Source organism: Podarcis muralis, chromosome 3 (genome assembly GCF_964188315.1).
Source record: "Podarcis muralis chromosome 3, rPodMur119.hap1.1, whole genome shotgun sequence".
Lineage (NCBI taxonomy): Eukaryota > Metazoa > Chordata > Lepidosauria > Squamata > Lacertidae > Podarcis > Podarcis muralis.
This window is the reverse complement of record NC_135657.1, coordinates 21,823,660-21,840,675: the sequence shown is the minus strand read 5'-3', so window position 1 is coordinate 21,840,675 and position 17,016 is coordinate 21,823,660. Positions and strand designations below refer to the sequence as shown.

The following is a 17,016-nucleotide window of genomic DNA, read 5'->3' as shown; positions in this document are numbered from 1 at the left end:
TCAGACTTCACTTGTAGCACTCAGGAGAGGTTTTAAAGTGGGCTGAGAACCTTTCTGGCCCAGTGTGGCAGATCTTTATCTCCTCCACCCCCACAGGCCAACGTTGACAGGTGCTGGTGGGACCACCCACCTATCAATCACCTGATGCCATAATGGCAACAGGGGACCGGTATCTGGGTTGTCCCCGTGCATCAGCTGATGTGCAAAGTGTTCCATCGCAGCAATGCACTCTATGCGGAGATTCCCTTGTATTTCATCCAGTAATTGCAGTCTAACCCTCTTCAGACATTCAATGCAGGGAGCGAAGATGCACTATACCCATATCCTCATTTCAGACACTGAAACACCCACAAACCCACCCAACTAAAAGCAAGTACTTTGTCACAGTTTATTTCTGCAGGAACAAATTCACTACTACAAGATGTCGTGGTGGCGAACTGATGGCTTCAGAGGGGTGTTAAGATAATTCATGGATGGTGCTATTAAATGATGTTGGCAGTCTGCTTCTGAATACCAGTTGCTGGGGAACATGAACAGGTGGATGCTTTGGGGTTAATGTCTTGCTTGCAGGATTCCCAACAGTGGCCACCCTTGAAGACCTCCCAGTGTTAAGACCATGAATGTCACTTGGGTAGATTCCATGGAAGTGAAGCCTTTTGGTACACTTCCTATTCACTAAACATTTCTCTTTCCCCCAATCAATGTAAGGTGGTCACTTTAAAGCTAATGGGAATCATCCAAGCTTATGGAGGTTCAGGGCACCAACAGGGTACCATATTTAAACACATTAAGAAATAACTTTTCCTTTACATCCGAAATCTAACAAGATCACCTTTACTTCAAATGCAAAAACCAACCAACCACCCCATGTTGTTTTGTAACAAATGTGTGTTGCAACTTCTGTCTTCAAACCTACAGATAACAGGAATGGATCCTGTGACATTTTATATACACAAGACAAACTGATGCGTGATCATCAACACATGGATCCTTTTGGGCCCAGAAGGTGGCAGGACAGGGGTAAAATGAGCCGGGGAACGCTTCTATGCGCTCCGCCGATGTGCCCAGGGTCTGGGAGTGGAATACCCACACAAAATGGTCACCGCCTGCATTCTTTTAAAAGGAAATCTTATATTTAGAGACACTTCAAAGCTGTTGAAACCCAACAAGATTCTTCACAGGAACAGAAATAAAGTAACACAGTTATTATAAGCATCACTAGTAAGCTAAGTAAACTGGGGTTTACCATGAGATTACAGTGCACGTTTAAAACGGATGCATCTCTTGGATCGCAAAAAAAAAGACACCCCAAGCATTGCATTTATGGTTTGCTTAATTATATAAGCAGTAGGCAAGGATCAAATTTCACCACTACCAATTTCACACACACCCCGCCCCGGATGCTACAAAACCTCCTGATGACTAAAGAGAGGGTTTTTCTTTCCGTTTACCCTTTAAAGTACTTAGCAGCTATGCAAAAACGTAAGTGAATGTAGCAGTATTTACTATCAGAAATTGGTAACAAGCCTCAATTTGACACAGGGAGTCTACACAAAAGCAGCAATCTGCAGGATCATTGTGACTGTTTGACTGCCACCTGCTGGGAAAGACTCCCGGCTGGAGCCTGTTTGTGTACACTGCCAATGGCAGCTCTTATCACCCATGGTTCATTCTGCATATTTCTCTGCTTCCTATTTAGCACTGCTAAAGTGGTACGAACGCTGTCGTCTCGCTCCCCGAAGATTGCCAATTTTTAAAAGAATGAGGCAGACAGACCACGGACCACTAGAGACGTGCATTTGTCAGTTAACATGCCAGTGACACATAACCAAACGGAAAGCAAACACAGCTTCTAAAACATTTAGAGGCTCCCAGAGAGAGATTTGACTGCTTAAAAGAAGATGCTACTACTGGATGTGTGTGTGTAAATAAAAATAAATGCCAACTATCAGTTTGAAAATAGTTGTCAGTGGAGATTATAAGTGTTTACCTTTCTTATTATTTGTGACCTGCTTTTCAGCCAAGCTTTAGCCCCCAAAGTGGTTTACTGCAATTAAAATTTATCACCAAAAAATGCAACTTTGGTTTCTTTGACTGTCTTGGCATTTAAGCTATTCCCCCCCCCCAAAAAAAAGCAAAATGGGGAGCTGCTTCCTTCAGCAGGCAGAAGAGGAAGGGTACACACTTCTACCAGGGCAGCTGCAACATTACAGAGGCATGTTTGTGAAAGAGGAAAGAGAATGTTGCCCTGCAAGGACAGACTGCTAATAAAACCGACACGCTGTTCAGTACAAAACATGGATACAGATTACCATTCGCTTAAATCCTCATTCCCTTGTTTCAAGGCATTTCAGATTAGACAAGAATAAAATTATTGCTTCCAATCCACAGCAAAACAAAACAACAAAACTCTTAATACATGAAATCAGCAATTATGTGACAAATTAAAAAGTATCTTTGCCACATCCTGTGCATGACACCTTTGTGTTTATTTCTTGCTTTTCTTTTGATGCGGCCACAGCACTACTATCCCCTCTCCTGATATGTTATTACCTCTAGAAGATGCCTGGCATCGTCTGCTCTTCCCGCATTTATATACTGAAGGAAAAGGTCTGTCGCAGGCCGATATATTCCAAACTGATGGGCCAACCGTTCAGCCATGGCACTAACTGCAAAAATCAAAAGAAACATGGTAAGTGATTAATTCCGGCTTTAACAAAATATATTGCTACAGGCTGTTTTAAGTAAAACTGAGAGCTATTTAGCGACGTTTTTGCAAAAGCAAGGCAGAAACACACAATGCCATTGACTCAGAGGCTTGGAAATAGCCATTTGTTTGGTCCCTAACCGTCCAAGTGGGGAAGTTCTGGCTCTCTCTAACTTTTAAAAGTTGCATCCGGTCAGTATCTCTGCACTGACAGAAGGCTATTTGACCCAATGGAAACAGCAGAATGGGGAGGGAGGCTATTTTCAGAAATCCCTCCTCTTCCTACAATCTACCTCAGAGGTTTGGCGGATGTTTTGAAGCAGTGGGAGCTGCAGGAAAGAAGAGAGAGACTTCTCCTTTTCCACTGATGGATGTCTCCAATGGATCAAAGAGATTAGTGTCAGCAGATGGAAGCAAACATAAGGAATGTGCAGGCATAGGAATGTGCAGGCAGACAGGCTAGTCAAATTTTTTTTGGCCTAGTGATTCCTATGGACTCCTTTTGCCAGGCTAACTTACGTTTTTCCAAAGCTGGCTCCAGTTTGTCTTCCAACAACTTTCTATATACAAACGAGATGCTTGTACTTGGAGAGTCAGCAAGCAGTGCTCCAGAGGTAAACATGGTCTCAATGTATTCCACAGCAACATCAGGGTTATTGCTGGAAGAGAAGGGGGTAAAAAAAAAAGTTGCATTGGTTTAGTTTCTAATGTAAGAGCTCCTAAACCAATAAAGCAGGTGCATGAATGTTTTATTTTATTACTACATTAATATTACACAGAGTAGCGATGTTAAAAGTACCCATGACTCCATTCATGCAGATATTGTCACAACACAAAGTGAAACAAATTTATGGCTGAATGCGTAAAGTCGGCACTAACTCTGTTTCTTTCGAGAATGAACTCTGACCTGTTCTATGGCTGAATAACTCTGCCATAAATGCTGCTTTTTTTAACGGAACAAAGATGACTGCTGGTTTGTTACTTCTGAAATAATAAAAGGGCAAAAATCAAACATCCAGGGACAACCTCTTAATAATTAATGCCAAAGCAACCAAAGAGTATTTTTAAAAAAATATTAAATTAAATATTTTCCTGAATTTTTCATAGCTGTCTTTTTGGATTCAAACACAACGAAATTAAATGTGATACATTTAACAGCTTTGTCTACACACTTTTCTCTTTGAAGGATAATGCAGCATGAGACAGCGATGTGTAAGAAATAAATAGAACAGTTTATTGTGCTTTTGAGAAAAAAGTTCTAAACACTCTGGAGCCTGGTTGCAAGACAATTTTCATGGAGAGATACATTTGATCAAGGATCTGTGCCTCAGGTACTAGCAGCTGCTACAGGTTTGTAATGAGTTCAGAGCCAATTTCCAGTCTGAAGAAGTACCTGAATGCCTAATAGGGCAGGATTTTCTCCCTAGGAGTTAGCAAAAACATGGCCGAACTTGTTGATAAAAATGGAATCTGAACAAGCAGTTAAGTATGCTGGCAACATTGTGCTTGCTACGCAAAAGAGTAGAGTTCTACAGACATTACCGTATTTTTTGCTCTATAAGACTCACTTTTTCCCTCCTAAAAAGTAAGGGGAAATGTGTGTGCGTCTTATGGAGCGAATGCAGGCTGCACAGCTATCCCAGAAGCCAGAACAGCAAGAGGGATTGCTGCTTTCACTGCGCAGCGATCCCTCTTGCTGTTCTGGCTTCTGAGATTCAGAATAATTTTTTTCTTGTTTTCCTCCTCCAAAAACTAGGGGCGTCTTGTGGTCTTGTGCATCTTATAGAGCGAAAAATACGGTATTTTGTTCTTCCACATGGCAGTTCCCTTGTACTTCATTTCTCATGGAAGACTGATGAGAGAAACCTGTGTTTAAGCTCTTGTAAAAGTCTCCCTAATAAGATACGGTCTGAATCACTCATAATGAAGTTTGAGCACAGTATGTAGCTTTGGGCAGTCTAAGGGCTTGCAGAACTGAATTCTCTCTGGCTGATCAATGTCTGAAAACAGTATGCCTGGATTTGGAAATTGGCCTGTGCAGGTGGCTTGCAATTCTATCTGCTTTTATCACACTATTTAAAATTATCCTGTGGCTCTTTGGCATGGGTATTTTCACCGGACCTACCTGCCTCAGACACGGATACCTGAGACATAATATAACTCTACAGAGCTGCAAAATTGGAGAAAAAACAACCGAGTCTACTGTTTAAGAGGTGCGAAAGGAAAAACCAGAAAACAGGGCAGAATCTCTACAGAGTTTATCGGTAAAAGATATATTTTGAGAGGCATGTTAAAATGTGCTTAGTGAATGTTATGGAAATGCCCTTCCATACATAACAAAACAAAAAATAAACAAAATGCCATCTCACTATTTTAAGCAAAAAGCACACAGAAAAACTGTATTGCTGATGTTTGCGGGCAGTTAAAGGGCAGGGAGAGCTCATAACTGGAATGCACCTTTTAATGTTTCAAAACCTTGCGCATATTCTTTTAAAAGGAGGTTTGAAAAGGTTGTCTAAAACGTTTCTAAAGCCTTCATTAGAAAATTAAGCACCTGAATTTCTTTCAAAGCCAGTAAGAATCTGCATGTACAGCACATACCTTTATAACTCTGAAAAATCACACATGCATTCTGCTCAATTTTAGGGGTGCAAAGCAAATTTAAAAGCACATTTAAAGTTTATTGGTGCAAAGTGAAAACCTTCTATTGGCTTTGTGGAAGTGTGCATCGTGCTGCGAATTAGAACAGTAAGAAGAGACTTCAGACACCAGCCTAAGTCGAGGCTCCGTTTAGGGAGGCAGAATTTGATAAGCGCATATGTTTGACATCATTAGCCTACTCAAAGTTCACTTATCCAGTAATAACCTGCCAGCTTCTGCAATTCATTAAATGGACTCCAGCCTCCATTGTTTCCAGGATAAGAAATTTCAATGGCAGCCAATTCTAGCATCCATTTAACTGTTACGAAGGGAAAGATTATTGATATGCAAGGCAACCAAGGTCACCATATTGCCCCTTTTCTTGGCTTGTAAAACAGAAACAATAATCACTGCAGAGTTACTTACTTCTTGATGTGAGCCAATGCTGTGTTATTGATGTAAAGCATACGCGACAATTTAAGAGAGCCACTGAGGTCTGCCATCATCTTCTCAACTGTGGCTATACTCTCCACATCTCCCTTCTTAGCCAAAGCCTGAACAAGTCGAGTAATTGCCACCGGAATGGGCACCTTGCCACTTTCAATGAGTGCCTTGAGAGTAGATATCGCATCTATTCAGAATATGGAATAGTAAAAAAAGAAAAGTCTTCATTCAGAATGGAAACTTGGGCCTTGGCCTATTATATGCCATATTTATATATTTAATCAACAATAGGGAAAAGAGCATAAAATCTCCCTAATCCTATCCCTTGAATTCAGTTGGGTTATTTTGTGTGACAACTTAAGATAGCAATCACCTTTGCTGTTGTGCATTTGCCATGGAAGCCTCATATTGGTGATGTTCTGCTAAGCAAGATGGAGGCACTGCGGGCAAGTAGTTCCCATGTCTGAAAAATTGGTCAACTGCCTACAAGGGAGGGTTACACTCAATCTGGAGGGGCACAACTCTGTCAGTACAACTGGCTAGGATGCATTGGTAAAGGCATGCATTTTCTGCAGCAATGCCGTAGACACCTTCCTGTTCATTTTCAGCTTTTAAACCCAGCATATAGCCATGGTATAAATCAGGGGTGGGATACCTCTGGGCCCCTGAGCCATATTTCACCTGACTTTCTGGGTCCCCTCCCAACCACCAGCTGTTCGGTGGGAAAGGGCTTTGATATTTTGCAAACAATACAACTGTAGGTACTTCATCTGCAATATCTGCTGAAAGTAGATCAAAGAAGAGGGGAGAAAAATTTCAGCAGAGACGTAATACTTGTATACCTTGCAAACATACCAAAAGTGTTGACACATTTTGAAACTGCACACATGCATTTTGAAATTCTGTAAGGCAGGGCTTGGAGTTCAGCTGTGCATTGGCACTGTTTGCTTTTGGCCTATGGGAGACCTTTTAAAAGATACAAACAAGTGGGGGGAGGCAGAAATCTACAGAGAAAATGGGAAGTGAAACTTTATTCCTAATTAAATACATGTCAGTTTCTAAGAAAAACAGGTTAGTGTGTGCACGTTTGAATTTGTGTGTGTGGTTAAGGTAAAGGTAAAGGTAAAGGTACCCCTGCCCATACGGGCCAGTCTTGCCAGACTCTAGGGTTGTGCGCTCATCTCACTCTATAGGCCGGGAGCCAGCGCTGTCCGCAGACACTTCCGGGTCACGTGGCCAGCGTGACAAAGCTGCAACAGGCGAGCCAGCGCAGCACACGGAACGCCGTTTACCTTCCCGCTGGTAAGCGGTCCCTATTTATCTACTTGCACCCGGGGGTGCTTTCGAACTGCTAGGTAGGCAGGCGCTGGGACCGAACGACGGGAGCGTACCCCGCCGCGGGGATTCGAACCGCCGACCATGCGATCAGCAGGTCCTAGGCACTGAGGTTTTACCCACAGCGCCACCCGCGTCCCTCGTGTGTTTGGTTCAGGGTGTGCAATTATGTTTGGGTCTGGTCTTGCTGACTATTACAACGTGGAGTCTGTCTGACCTTTGTCTCAGGGAAATATCCTTTCCTGTCCAGAACACTTCTGTAGGAGAAACCTAGGACAATCTCCACCTGAATATTACCGTGTCTTTTTAACTGTTGGTGTAGATACCATGAGAACGGTTTGGTTTCCTGCTCTTCGCTTTACTTTTAATACTCTCAAAGAAGAGTTCTATATTTGCAGGTAATAATCAATCTAACCTTTGCACATTTTTTTACATTGCTTGTCATTTGTCGGGGCACACATTTCAGTTTTGGAGGCTAGAGATGATATGGTTGTGGCTGTGCAACATCACAAGCGGCTATCAAAATGCCCAATGAATAGGAATCCCAATTCATGTGTTTTTGCAGCTTAGTAACTTTAAATGGCAGACGTCTTCCTGCTCCTACTGTCTGCTCTTTTGCCTACTGTGTCTTGATGAACAAGTCCTTAATCAAAATCTATTCCCTGAAAATCTTGGCTTGTGCGCTGATGGTTTTAAAGTCATGAGCATCCTTGGTCAGATTCCTCAAATCTGGGTTTACAAGCTGCTTGTAAATAAATGAAAATGAAAACCAAGCTTCCAGCATCCATCCATCCATCCCCCTCCAACTTAACTAAGACCTGGCTAAAAGCCAGCATGCATAAGAGTGCATAATTTGTAAAGCACTGGAAGTGTCCACCATAAAACGCCATGCAACTGAAGTTGACAAATGTATTTTAAAAGCTAGTAAAGAAATACGAATTGGCAAGCATGAACAGGAGGATTTCTTTTAAGAATACATACATGAGACTGCTTTAAGATATTCATATATGAATAAACTCACTTCTTGAAAATGAGCAGCTATATTTACAATCACTAGTTTGTGCATATAGATTATTCTAAAGGATTACATACAGGTAGGTGTTTCAGTTTTCCACTTCGAGATGAAAGTGGGTCGTCTATATTCAAGTAAACTTATTCAAGAGCATGGTCTTCCTTTAGCGTTTTGTTTCAAGCAACAGGCTAGTGTACCCATCTGAAAGTATATTTTTTCACAAACGGGGGCACTTGTAATTTCAAGTGACAAGCTTGAACTGATGCCTACCAAGACACAGTAAGGTGCATTTTGGGAGCTATTTCCTACATGGATGTATACCAGAGAGAAAACCAGCTGCTTCACCATTCAGGATTCTAGGTCAATAAAAGAGAGAAAGGGAATTTTGCATGACCAGTATAGAGGAGGCCTAGAAGATGAACTCAAAGACATGCGGTTATGGCAGGAGCTTCTCATGTTCCACATGGCAGAGGATACTGCCAGGAGCAAACCAGGACATGTGTTTGTGTGTTGCTGGAGCAGTGGGAAAGCCAAGTGCTAATGTACAGGTAGTATGCAGGATTCAGGAGAGAATCGGGACAGATAAAGGCAAAGGAACACAAGATGACTCAGCCAGCAAGTTCAAAGCTTGGTGCAGGAGCTGAAGTCTCTGTGGCATGTCCTTTATAGTGGCTGCTGTTAGGGATGGAGCAAAAATGAAGAAGATACTAAAGAAACCTCAGTTGAGCAGAGATTCTCAGGGAGTGTGGGACTGAGGAGCTGTCCCTGACATCCACCTCCGAAGCTGCTCTGTGATCAGGATAACTTCTCTGGCATGTGAGGTCTTGGTGGTTGCTTTGGGAAAAGGGCATGGAGCCCTGTTTAAAACAAGGAGCTTCTAGCTTTCAAATACATTTTTTAAAAGCAATATATACACATATACAGCAAAAAAATATGATGATGTTCCTAGTTTCTGCTGACTCTAGTGGGCAAAAAGGAAATAAGTCAAATACAATGTAAGGCTACAACGCCTGGGCAAGTGAAAAATGAAGGATGCTGTCAGCAATAAGAGAATGAGGAAGGGAAAGGCATTGAAGTCAGATGGTGTGATGATCAATTCAAAATGAGCTGTCGGGCAGAGAGGGAGAGGCATGAAATGAAAGGGAATTTGCAAACAAATATGACTGTTCAGTGGCATGTGAAAATGCTGAATCTCCAGCACAGTTGTTCGGTTTCTTTTAATTACTGGAATTAAGTCATAAAAGGACAGATTTTAAGTTTAGATAAGAATTTTAGCAGAACTTCCCAATATGAGTTTGATTTACTACTACAGGCCCTCAAAACGAATCTAAATCTGGAAGGCAAAATAGGAAGAAGAGGAAGCAAAGCAAGCAGCTTTAAGACAGAGTCTTGGTACAATTTTGACTCTGTGTGTTTTATATAGAGAACATATTACTATGTACAATGTAATGCGCTCACTAACAAGAGAGGTAATGACGCTGAACTTTTGGTGAATAGTCCTCATGTTAAAATGACATGTTATACTTTTAATAAATATCCACATAAGCAATGAAACACTTAGCAATCAGCAGTTATTCCAAACAGTTCCAAATCTTGCTATGTAAAATTGAATGTTAACTTCCTAAATCTGCATAAGCTTCAGTCTTCTAAACCTGAACTTCAGTGGCTTTGTCCTGGTAAAAACATCACTTTCACTTCTTTGTAGCACCTCCACGTTGAAGAGAAACAACATGTGTGGAAGAGAGGGTTGCAACAATAAAATGGTCCATCATTGAATTTTCAGGCATTTATTTTGCACAGCCAACACTGGTGTTTCCGTACAATCTAGGCTTAAAAGGAGCACAGAAGCACAATGTAGGTTTCTTTACTGTTGGTATTGCAAACTATTAAAAAGTATTAGATTAAGGTTTTTAAAAAATCAATATTATAATCATTTAGTGCACAACCATGCACATTTAACACTCAATTTAACTCACTTGATATCTTGCACTACCAACACAATGTGCAGGAAGAAACTGCTGGGAATTGTTTCAGATGCTCTAAAGTATGTTAATTTCCAAGCAAAATGACTTGTGCTGTGAATTTTAACGCACTTGAAAGCCTGTACTTTCTCTCGTTCTGGAGCACAAATTTTGCATGTCTGAAGAGCTGTGATTCATCTTAAGAAAACCCATCTTGTGTTAAATGGAACGGAAACTGGACTAAGTGGTCAAATGACAAGTACATTCATATTCAAGCTGTATTATAAATGCATGTACAGTAATTTACGTCTCTCAGCTACCACAAAAGGCGCTTGATAAGCAGGTAATTTGCTAAATGGACTCCTTTATCCAAGTATTCGAAGGGCGTTACAAGAAAAATCTGCAGAGGCATTAATGTGACGTAAAGGTCAAGCATTGTGACATACCTTTCAAATAATCCCGCCTAACTTGCGTTATGATGAGGAGGCTGCTGGCAGCATCGTTCAGCACGAAGCCCTTGATGTGGGTCTCTGCGCTAAAAGAAGCAGACATTTAGAAAGGAATTACTGACATGCTTCTGATACGATAATAAATGGTTGAGCACCAAGGTGAAATTATAAAAACTACTGTTCGTATGTTAAAAATATTGCCGCAAAATATCGACCTGGAGACAGCTTTTGTGTTATCCTGTCAATGGTTATAGAAGGATAATTTTTTTGTGCATTCTGACAGATGACAAAGTTGGAAATGAGCAACAAAAGAAACAAAGTACAAGATTTTTTTTAAACAATCGGTTCAGATTCTTGAATGCTGACATATTAGATGACGAAAATAACTGCATGCCCAGCATTGTTCTGCTGTATCCTAAGCGGGATACTTCCCCCCCCCCTCTTCTTTTTAAAACAGTCACCATAATTATAAAATGTAAAACTATTCTTTCTGCAATAAAAAAACGAAACATTTATTTTCAGCGCTGTATATTTTAAATATAAACTAAAGGGATATTATGAACCAACACCGTATCATTTGGTTGATTTAATTTTCAAATTTCTGTCATCTAGATGCATACAGGTTTTTTATAATAATAAAAAACCCTCAACGTATTGCTTTTGCTGCCTTAAAACTAAATTTCATAATTCATCAGTTCTGCATCCTTTAGAAAGCAAGAAGAGGGGAAAGGAGAGGGAAAGCATCCCCGGGTCTGAAACGTCAACAAGAACTTGGCTTTAACAATATTGGTTAAAGCCTTTCGAGAAACATACACTGAGTGACTAACCAGAAAATCCTTTCCTATTTTTCGAGTGCGTGCCTTGAAATGCCCTCAGCATCACTAATGAAATTCAGACTTTCCTTAATATCTCAGGATAACTTTACACGGTTCATTTTCTAGGTTAGAACATCTCCGCTGGCCGGAGTGTATGTAGGGCTGCCATTTGCCATATCAACAATCAGGCTAAACCACCATGATCATCTTGTGGCAAACAACTGAGCAGCCTACCTACTTGAACTTACGAGCTGAGCGGATTGGGAGGTAAGCAGGGTCATTGCTAAATTATTCTCAGCAATCCCAAGAAAATCCTGCATTGAGTTCACAATATAACTATCCTCTCAGTCACTTTCAGCCTCTGGGGCCTTCAGATGCAGTCACTGGGCTCAGGATTTTCTTACTCTCCCAACCAATCCCCTTAATCTCTGGCTAAGCACCTATTGCTCAGTTCCGCTTCTCCCCCACCCTCCCCGCCCCCTCTTTGTCCCATCTGTCAAAGCCCTTAAGTCAACAATTCATGCATGAGACTGTAAATTACATATAACAAAGGATTTACTTTCTCCAATCTTCCAATCTTTAGTGTGATTAAATAGATGTTAGCCACTATTACAGAACTAATCCCTCATTCCAATACTACTAGATTTCTATTTTAGACCCATACCTAAAATTCATCAGAATTCTAAAAGTAGGCCTGGGGACTGACCAAAAGCATCTGAAAATTTTCTTAAAGCACTTTCAGTTAGTTCTTTCCCATTCTGCTGTTAGATATTATGGATTTTTTATTTTTTAAGACAAACCTACCTATTTACTTAAAATGCGTACACAAAAATGAGTTCTGACTTCTTATTCCAGCTCCACTGGAAACAAGGCAAAGCAACTCCAAAATGACCTCAACTTGGATTTCTCCTTTCAATATAAAATATTTTAGCTTCTCTTCTAGACTACCTGTTGCCACAGAATTTATTTAACAACAGCAGTGCTTTATGTATAGCAGGCTTAAGAAAACAGCACCTGGAAGAAGCATTTTGTTTTGATTTATTTGACCACTTTAATTCCCAGGGAAAGTTCCAACCTCTACTGATGAGTTGGGAAGGTGTGAATTTTTATGACGTTTCTATGGGAGAGAGAGATATGCCAATCAATAAATGCTTATTGTATTATCTATTGATATTCAACAACCCTAAAGAATAATCCTTATTAACTAATTAGGCATGTGATCCTGAATATCCTTTGTTCTGATACACACTATGTACTTGGGTCTTAAATGACGCCATGGCAAAGAAAGCTCAGCGTTCCTTTACGTCTGCCTTTTTAATCATTTTTGTTAAGAAAAAAGGCTGAGTGCTTCTTCAAGCATTTATTTCTCAGTTAGTGTCCCTACACTATCCTGGTTCAGTTGTAATGCTATTATGGGTTTGAATTACATGCATGAGCCTTTGGTTTGTACTCTGCCCCCACTCCATTCTCCAGCACACCTGCAACGAGATTTTCCATTTTTGTTCATTGTGCTTTTTACATAATTGCTTTTCTGTTAATGTATACTTTTGCATATGATAGGTTGATGTTGCTGTTGTTTTTGGCCAGCTAGCGCTAATCAATTTGGGTGCTAATTTTTTTAATATATATTTAGCTTTTTTATATTTAACTTATTTAAGATAAAGCTGTTCTATATTTTGTTGCACACCTTAGAGTCTTTTGTGGTTATTTGAAATTAGCCAATCTAATTATCAATAAAGACCCGGGAACTCTTTGAACTCAGTTTTGGCTTTTTAAAAATATAAAAATATTTTTGAACGCATCTTGTTTCCAAAGTTGGCTTACGTTGTTGCTAGGAAAAAAGTCGAGCGCAACTCTCTCAACATGCTCAAAATCTACAACCCACAACTTTTGGCATTCGTGGCCCTATCTGCACATGCAGAAAGAAAAGGCCTTCTGTGATTTCGCAGCCCTGTTGGATTATGACCAAAGTTTTTTGTTTGGCTGCTTTTGACATCTTCCTTTTTGCCCCTAAGATAATACCTAAAGTCAGGGGTTTTTTCTTCTATAGCCTACATATAGTAGGGGTATTTAAAATGAGAGTCGTCATGGCATCCTCTTTTTTTTGCTCTTCAAAATATGGCACCCCTAGATGAAACAGATCTTGGTGGACCACTGACTTGGTATAAGGCAGCTACATATTTTCTTACACAGGGCTTTTTTTTCAGCCGGATCTCAGCGGAACTCAGTTCTGGCACCTCTCAGGTAGGCGCCATCATTGCCATTCTAAGAGAACGGGAGAGGTACTCATAGTGAGTTTCGGCACCTCTTTTTCTAGAAAAACAGCACTGCCTAAAGTTACACTTTCATATGCCTGTTGTTTTTGTCCATGGAGTTTTGTCCCATGGACTGCAAGAAGATCAAACCTATCCATTCTTAAGGAAATCAGCCCTGAGTGCTCACTGGAAGGACAGGTCCTGAAGCTGAGGCTCCAATACTTCGACTAAACGACTAAACAACAACAACAAAGTTACTACAAATTTGAGAAACTTATGAAATATATAGTGATGCTAGGCAGAAGAATGACCACTATGTTTATTTTTTAAAGCTATCTTAAGGTAAGATTTCTGTGGTGAAATGTTGGCTTATCCTAGAATGCATCACAAACAGCTTTTAAATCAAACATTTACATACATTAAAAGTTCACACATAAATATAATTACAAAGCAAGGCCTTTAGGTATGGCCAGTTTTGTCACATATTTCCACCGTGAAAGAACTGTATTCCTATAAGGTGTAATTCAGTTGAATAGTGACTGACTGGCACATGCGACATGGGAGCGAAATTTCATGCAAAAAGCTGAACTGCCCAATTCACTAAATGGCACTTCCTACTCGTGTGATTCTGTCAGTGCATTCAATAAAAAGCGATGCCTGTAGCCTTCCGTGTCTGGTCTTGGGACTTCACCCAGCCATTAAAAGTGAATGGTGCTTGGATAATGTGTGCATTTGTTAAACTGTTAAGTGTACAAAGTGTGTGACTGGGCTGTAATGCATCATTAGCTACAAAATGACCTGATGCCAAAATGCCAAGCTTTCCCCACCCCCCCTTTTTTATAACTTATGACATGCAACATATTGGAAAGACCAATGCATTTTGCTACTTTCAAGTAAGGCCATTTTTCTACTAGGAAAACAGAAATTTCACCTGGAAGCAAAGACTGGACAGGTTTTTATGCAAGGTTACAAGTGCACAGATATACAAGAATATAGAGAAAAAAATCCTTACATGTTTTTTACATTGATGGCTTCTTCAAGATAACCCTTGCTCAGCAATGCTCTTATAAGTAAGGAGTATGCAAAGGCTGGAAGCACACTACCCCGCTCTTGTGCTTCTTGTAAAATTTTGTATGCCACTGCAAAGAAAATTAAAACAAAACAACTGATGTGTCAACTTATACTGAAGTGCCACAGAACAGCATTTACAGTGGTGCCCCGCAAGACGAATGCCTCGCAAGACGGAAAACCCGCTAGACGAAAGGGTTTTCCGTTTCTGAGTTGCTTCGCAAGACGATTTTCCCTATGGGCTTGCTTCGCAAGACGAAACGTCTTGCTAGTCTTGCAATTTTTTCCCCGCCCCCCCCTTTTCTAAGCCGCTAATAGCCTTTTAGCAGCTTAGCCGCTAATCCTTTAATAGCCGCTAATCCGCTTAGCCGCTAATAGGGTTGCTTCGCAAGACGAAAAAACCGCTAGACGAAGAGAATCGCGGAACGGATTCTTTTCGTCTTGCGAGGCACCACTGTATATCTCTCTTTTTGGAAAAGAAAAATATAGCATCTGAAACAAATCTATTCCTTTTTTCTTCATATATATCTTAAGAGTCCAAAGCTTTATTTAAGAAACTGTCTGGTTTCTGGGTTGAAATTCTTTCTGTGTAATTGTTTCTTTAAAATACAAAATCCTTTCTGAACTTTTAGCAACCTAAATTCAAGTAAAAGAAGAAGAAGAAAAACTACTGCCACCAATTGCAAACAAGTTATCCTCAGCCACCTTCAAAATTGTCATTTTCAAGTTCATTGACGAGCTGCTACTAGGCTACCTTGGTTCAAAGACGTAATTCACATTATTTTAACGCATCCCCCAACTCTGTGGAAAGGAGTTGCAATGTTTGATACTGTATCATAGCAGCATTCAGCAAATATTGGCAGTGTTTTCAGTACTGGGAGATCAAATTATTTGGCTACGACAAGATTTACATAAAAACATACAATTTACAAATATACTGATATTTAACAAGTAAACTAAAACTGCATTTATTTGACTGATTAACAGTTTTATTTCACACATTCACAATAACTGTCAAGTTAGTGAAAAGACGTTACCAAAAAAAGGGGGAAAAAGGTAACCACACTTTTCAGTCATTTACTTTTCTGAACAAGATTATGGAGGTGTAAACATCCTGTTGAAACAGTAATTTGTTGCTTAATATAGTCTTTAAAAATTAATGTCATACATTGGGGGGGGGACACAGTGCTTATTTATTTCCCTTAAAAGCAGTGTTGGTTTTTAATATTTTAAATACACTATGGTATGTAAAATCAAATAAACTTTAGTTTTTATATCTAGGGGAGTTCAGCTGGTTATTTGCAAATTTATGTACCAAACAAAGCAAAGAATAAATCAGAATCAACTTAAGACAACAAAGCACATACTGACTGTATATTATATGTGATGCAAGTTCTACTGTATATCTCTAGTACCTGAATAATGGCACACTCAAAGATTAAATAATACTCGCATTCATGAAATCATGCACCTTTTTTCAATAATGCAAGATGCATCGCCAACATTTTGTGTTGAGAAAAGATATCCAAACATTTTTTGAAAAAAGAAACAGGTAAATTTCTAACACTTCCTGTTCAGTTTGCTATTTATACAATTTCTGGTGTGTTGACCAACACAATTATGGTGCTAAAGCTAAAGGCTGTGCTCTTAGGTGCTGATAGTGTATTGGATGACGCCAATGTCATCAGGGCAAGACTTCAGGACCGAAGTCCAGGCACCACTTATCAGAATAGGCAGGAGGGCTCCCAAAACAGTAGCATTGGCTCACCTCCTTATGAAGTAAGAGACGCAATCCATGTCGCTCTCCAAAGGGAGCCCTCCTCCCCCAAGATGAGTGAAGAGGCAAAAATTATGTAACTGCACAACTGGATGTGCTGATACAACCACAGCTCGTGATCTAAACTGAGGATAGACAGTCGTACCTTGGAAGTCAAACCGAATCCATTCCGGAAGTCCGTTCGTCTTCCGAAACGTTCAGAAACCAAAGTACGGCTTCTGATTGGCTGCAGGAAGCTCCTGACAGCCAATCAGAAGCCACGGAAGCCCCGTCGGATATTCAGCTTCCAAAAGAACATTTGAAAACCGGAACATTCCGACTCGCAAGGTGTTCGAGAGCCGAGGTATGACTGTATTAGATTGGTTAGCATTATGTCTTCCAAACCTTCATGTCCTCCACAGGAAAACTATTCAATTCTAACCAGCAACAGCATAGTTAAACCCAGGGCTTTGGTGTAATTTAGTGTCCACTCCACCAAACCTAGAATATCATTTTGTGCTGATTTCAACTAATTCATTGTTCTGAGTGGCTTCCTAAGGAAGAACCCTAAAAC

General features: G+C 40.2%; 1 protein-coding gene across 1 annotated transcript in view; it reads right to left on the bottom strand.

Annotated features, from left to right (window-relative positions):
* The window catches only part of LRPPRC (leucine rich pentatricopeptide repeat containing), a 116,225-nt gene that overhangs the window by 11,207 nt on the left and 88,002 nt on the right, over window positions 1-17,016 (bottom strand). The window contains exons 30-34 of the mRNA XM_077925527.1: window positions 14,631-14,757; window positions 10,546-10,634; window positions 5,774-5,978; window positions 3,227-3,366; window positions 2,554-2,669 (exon numbers count right to left, since the gene is read on the bottom strand). Coding sequence (XP_077781653.1) covers window positions 2,554-2,669; window positions 3,227-3,366; window positions 5,774-5,978; window positions 10,546-10,634; window positions 14,631-14,757 — 677 coding nt within the window. The remainder of the gene's footprint in view (window positions 1-2,553; window positions 2,670-3,226; window positions 3,367-5,773; window positions 5,979-10,545; window positions 10,635-14,630; window positions 14,758-17,016) is intronic.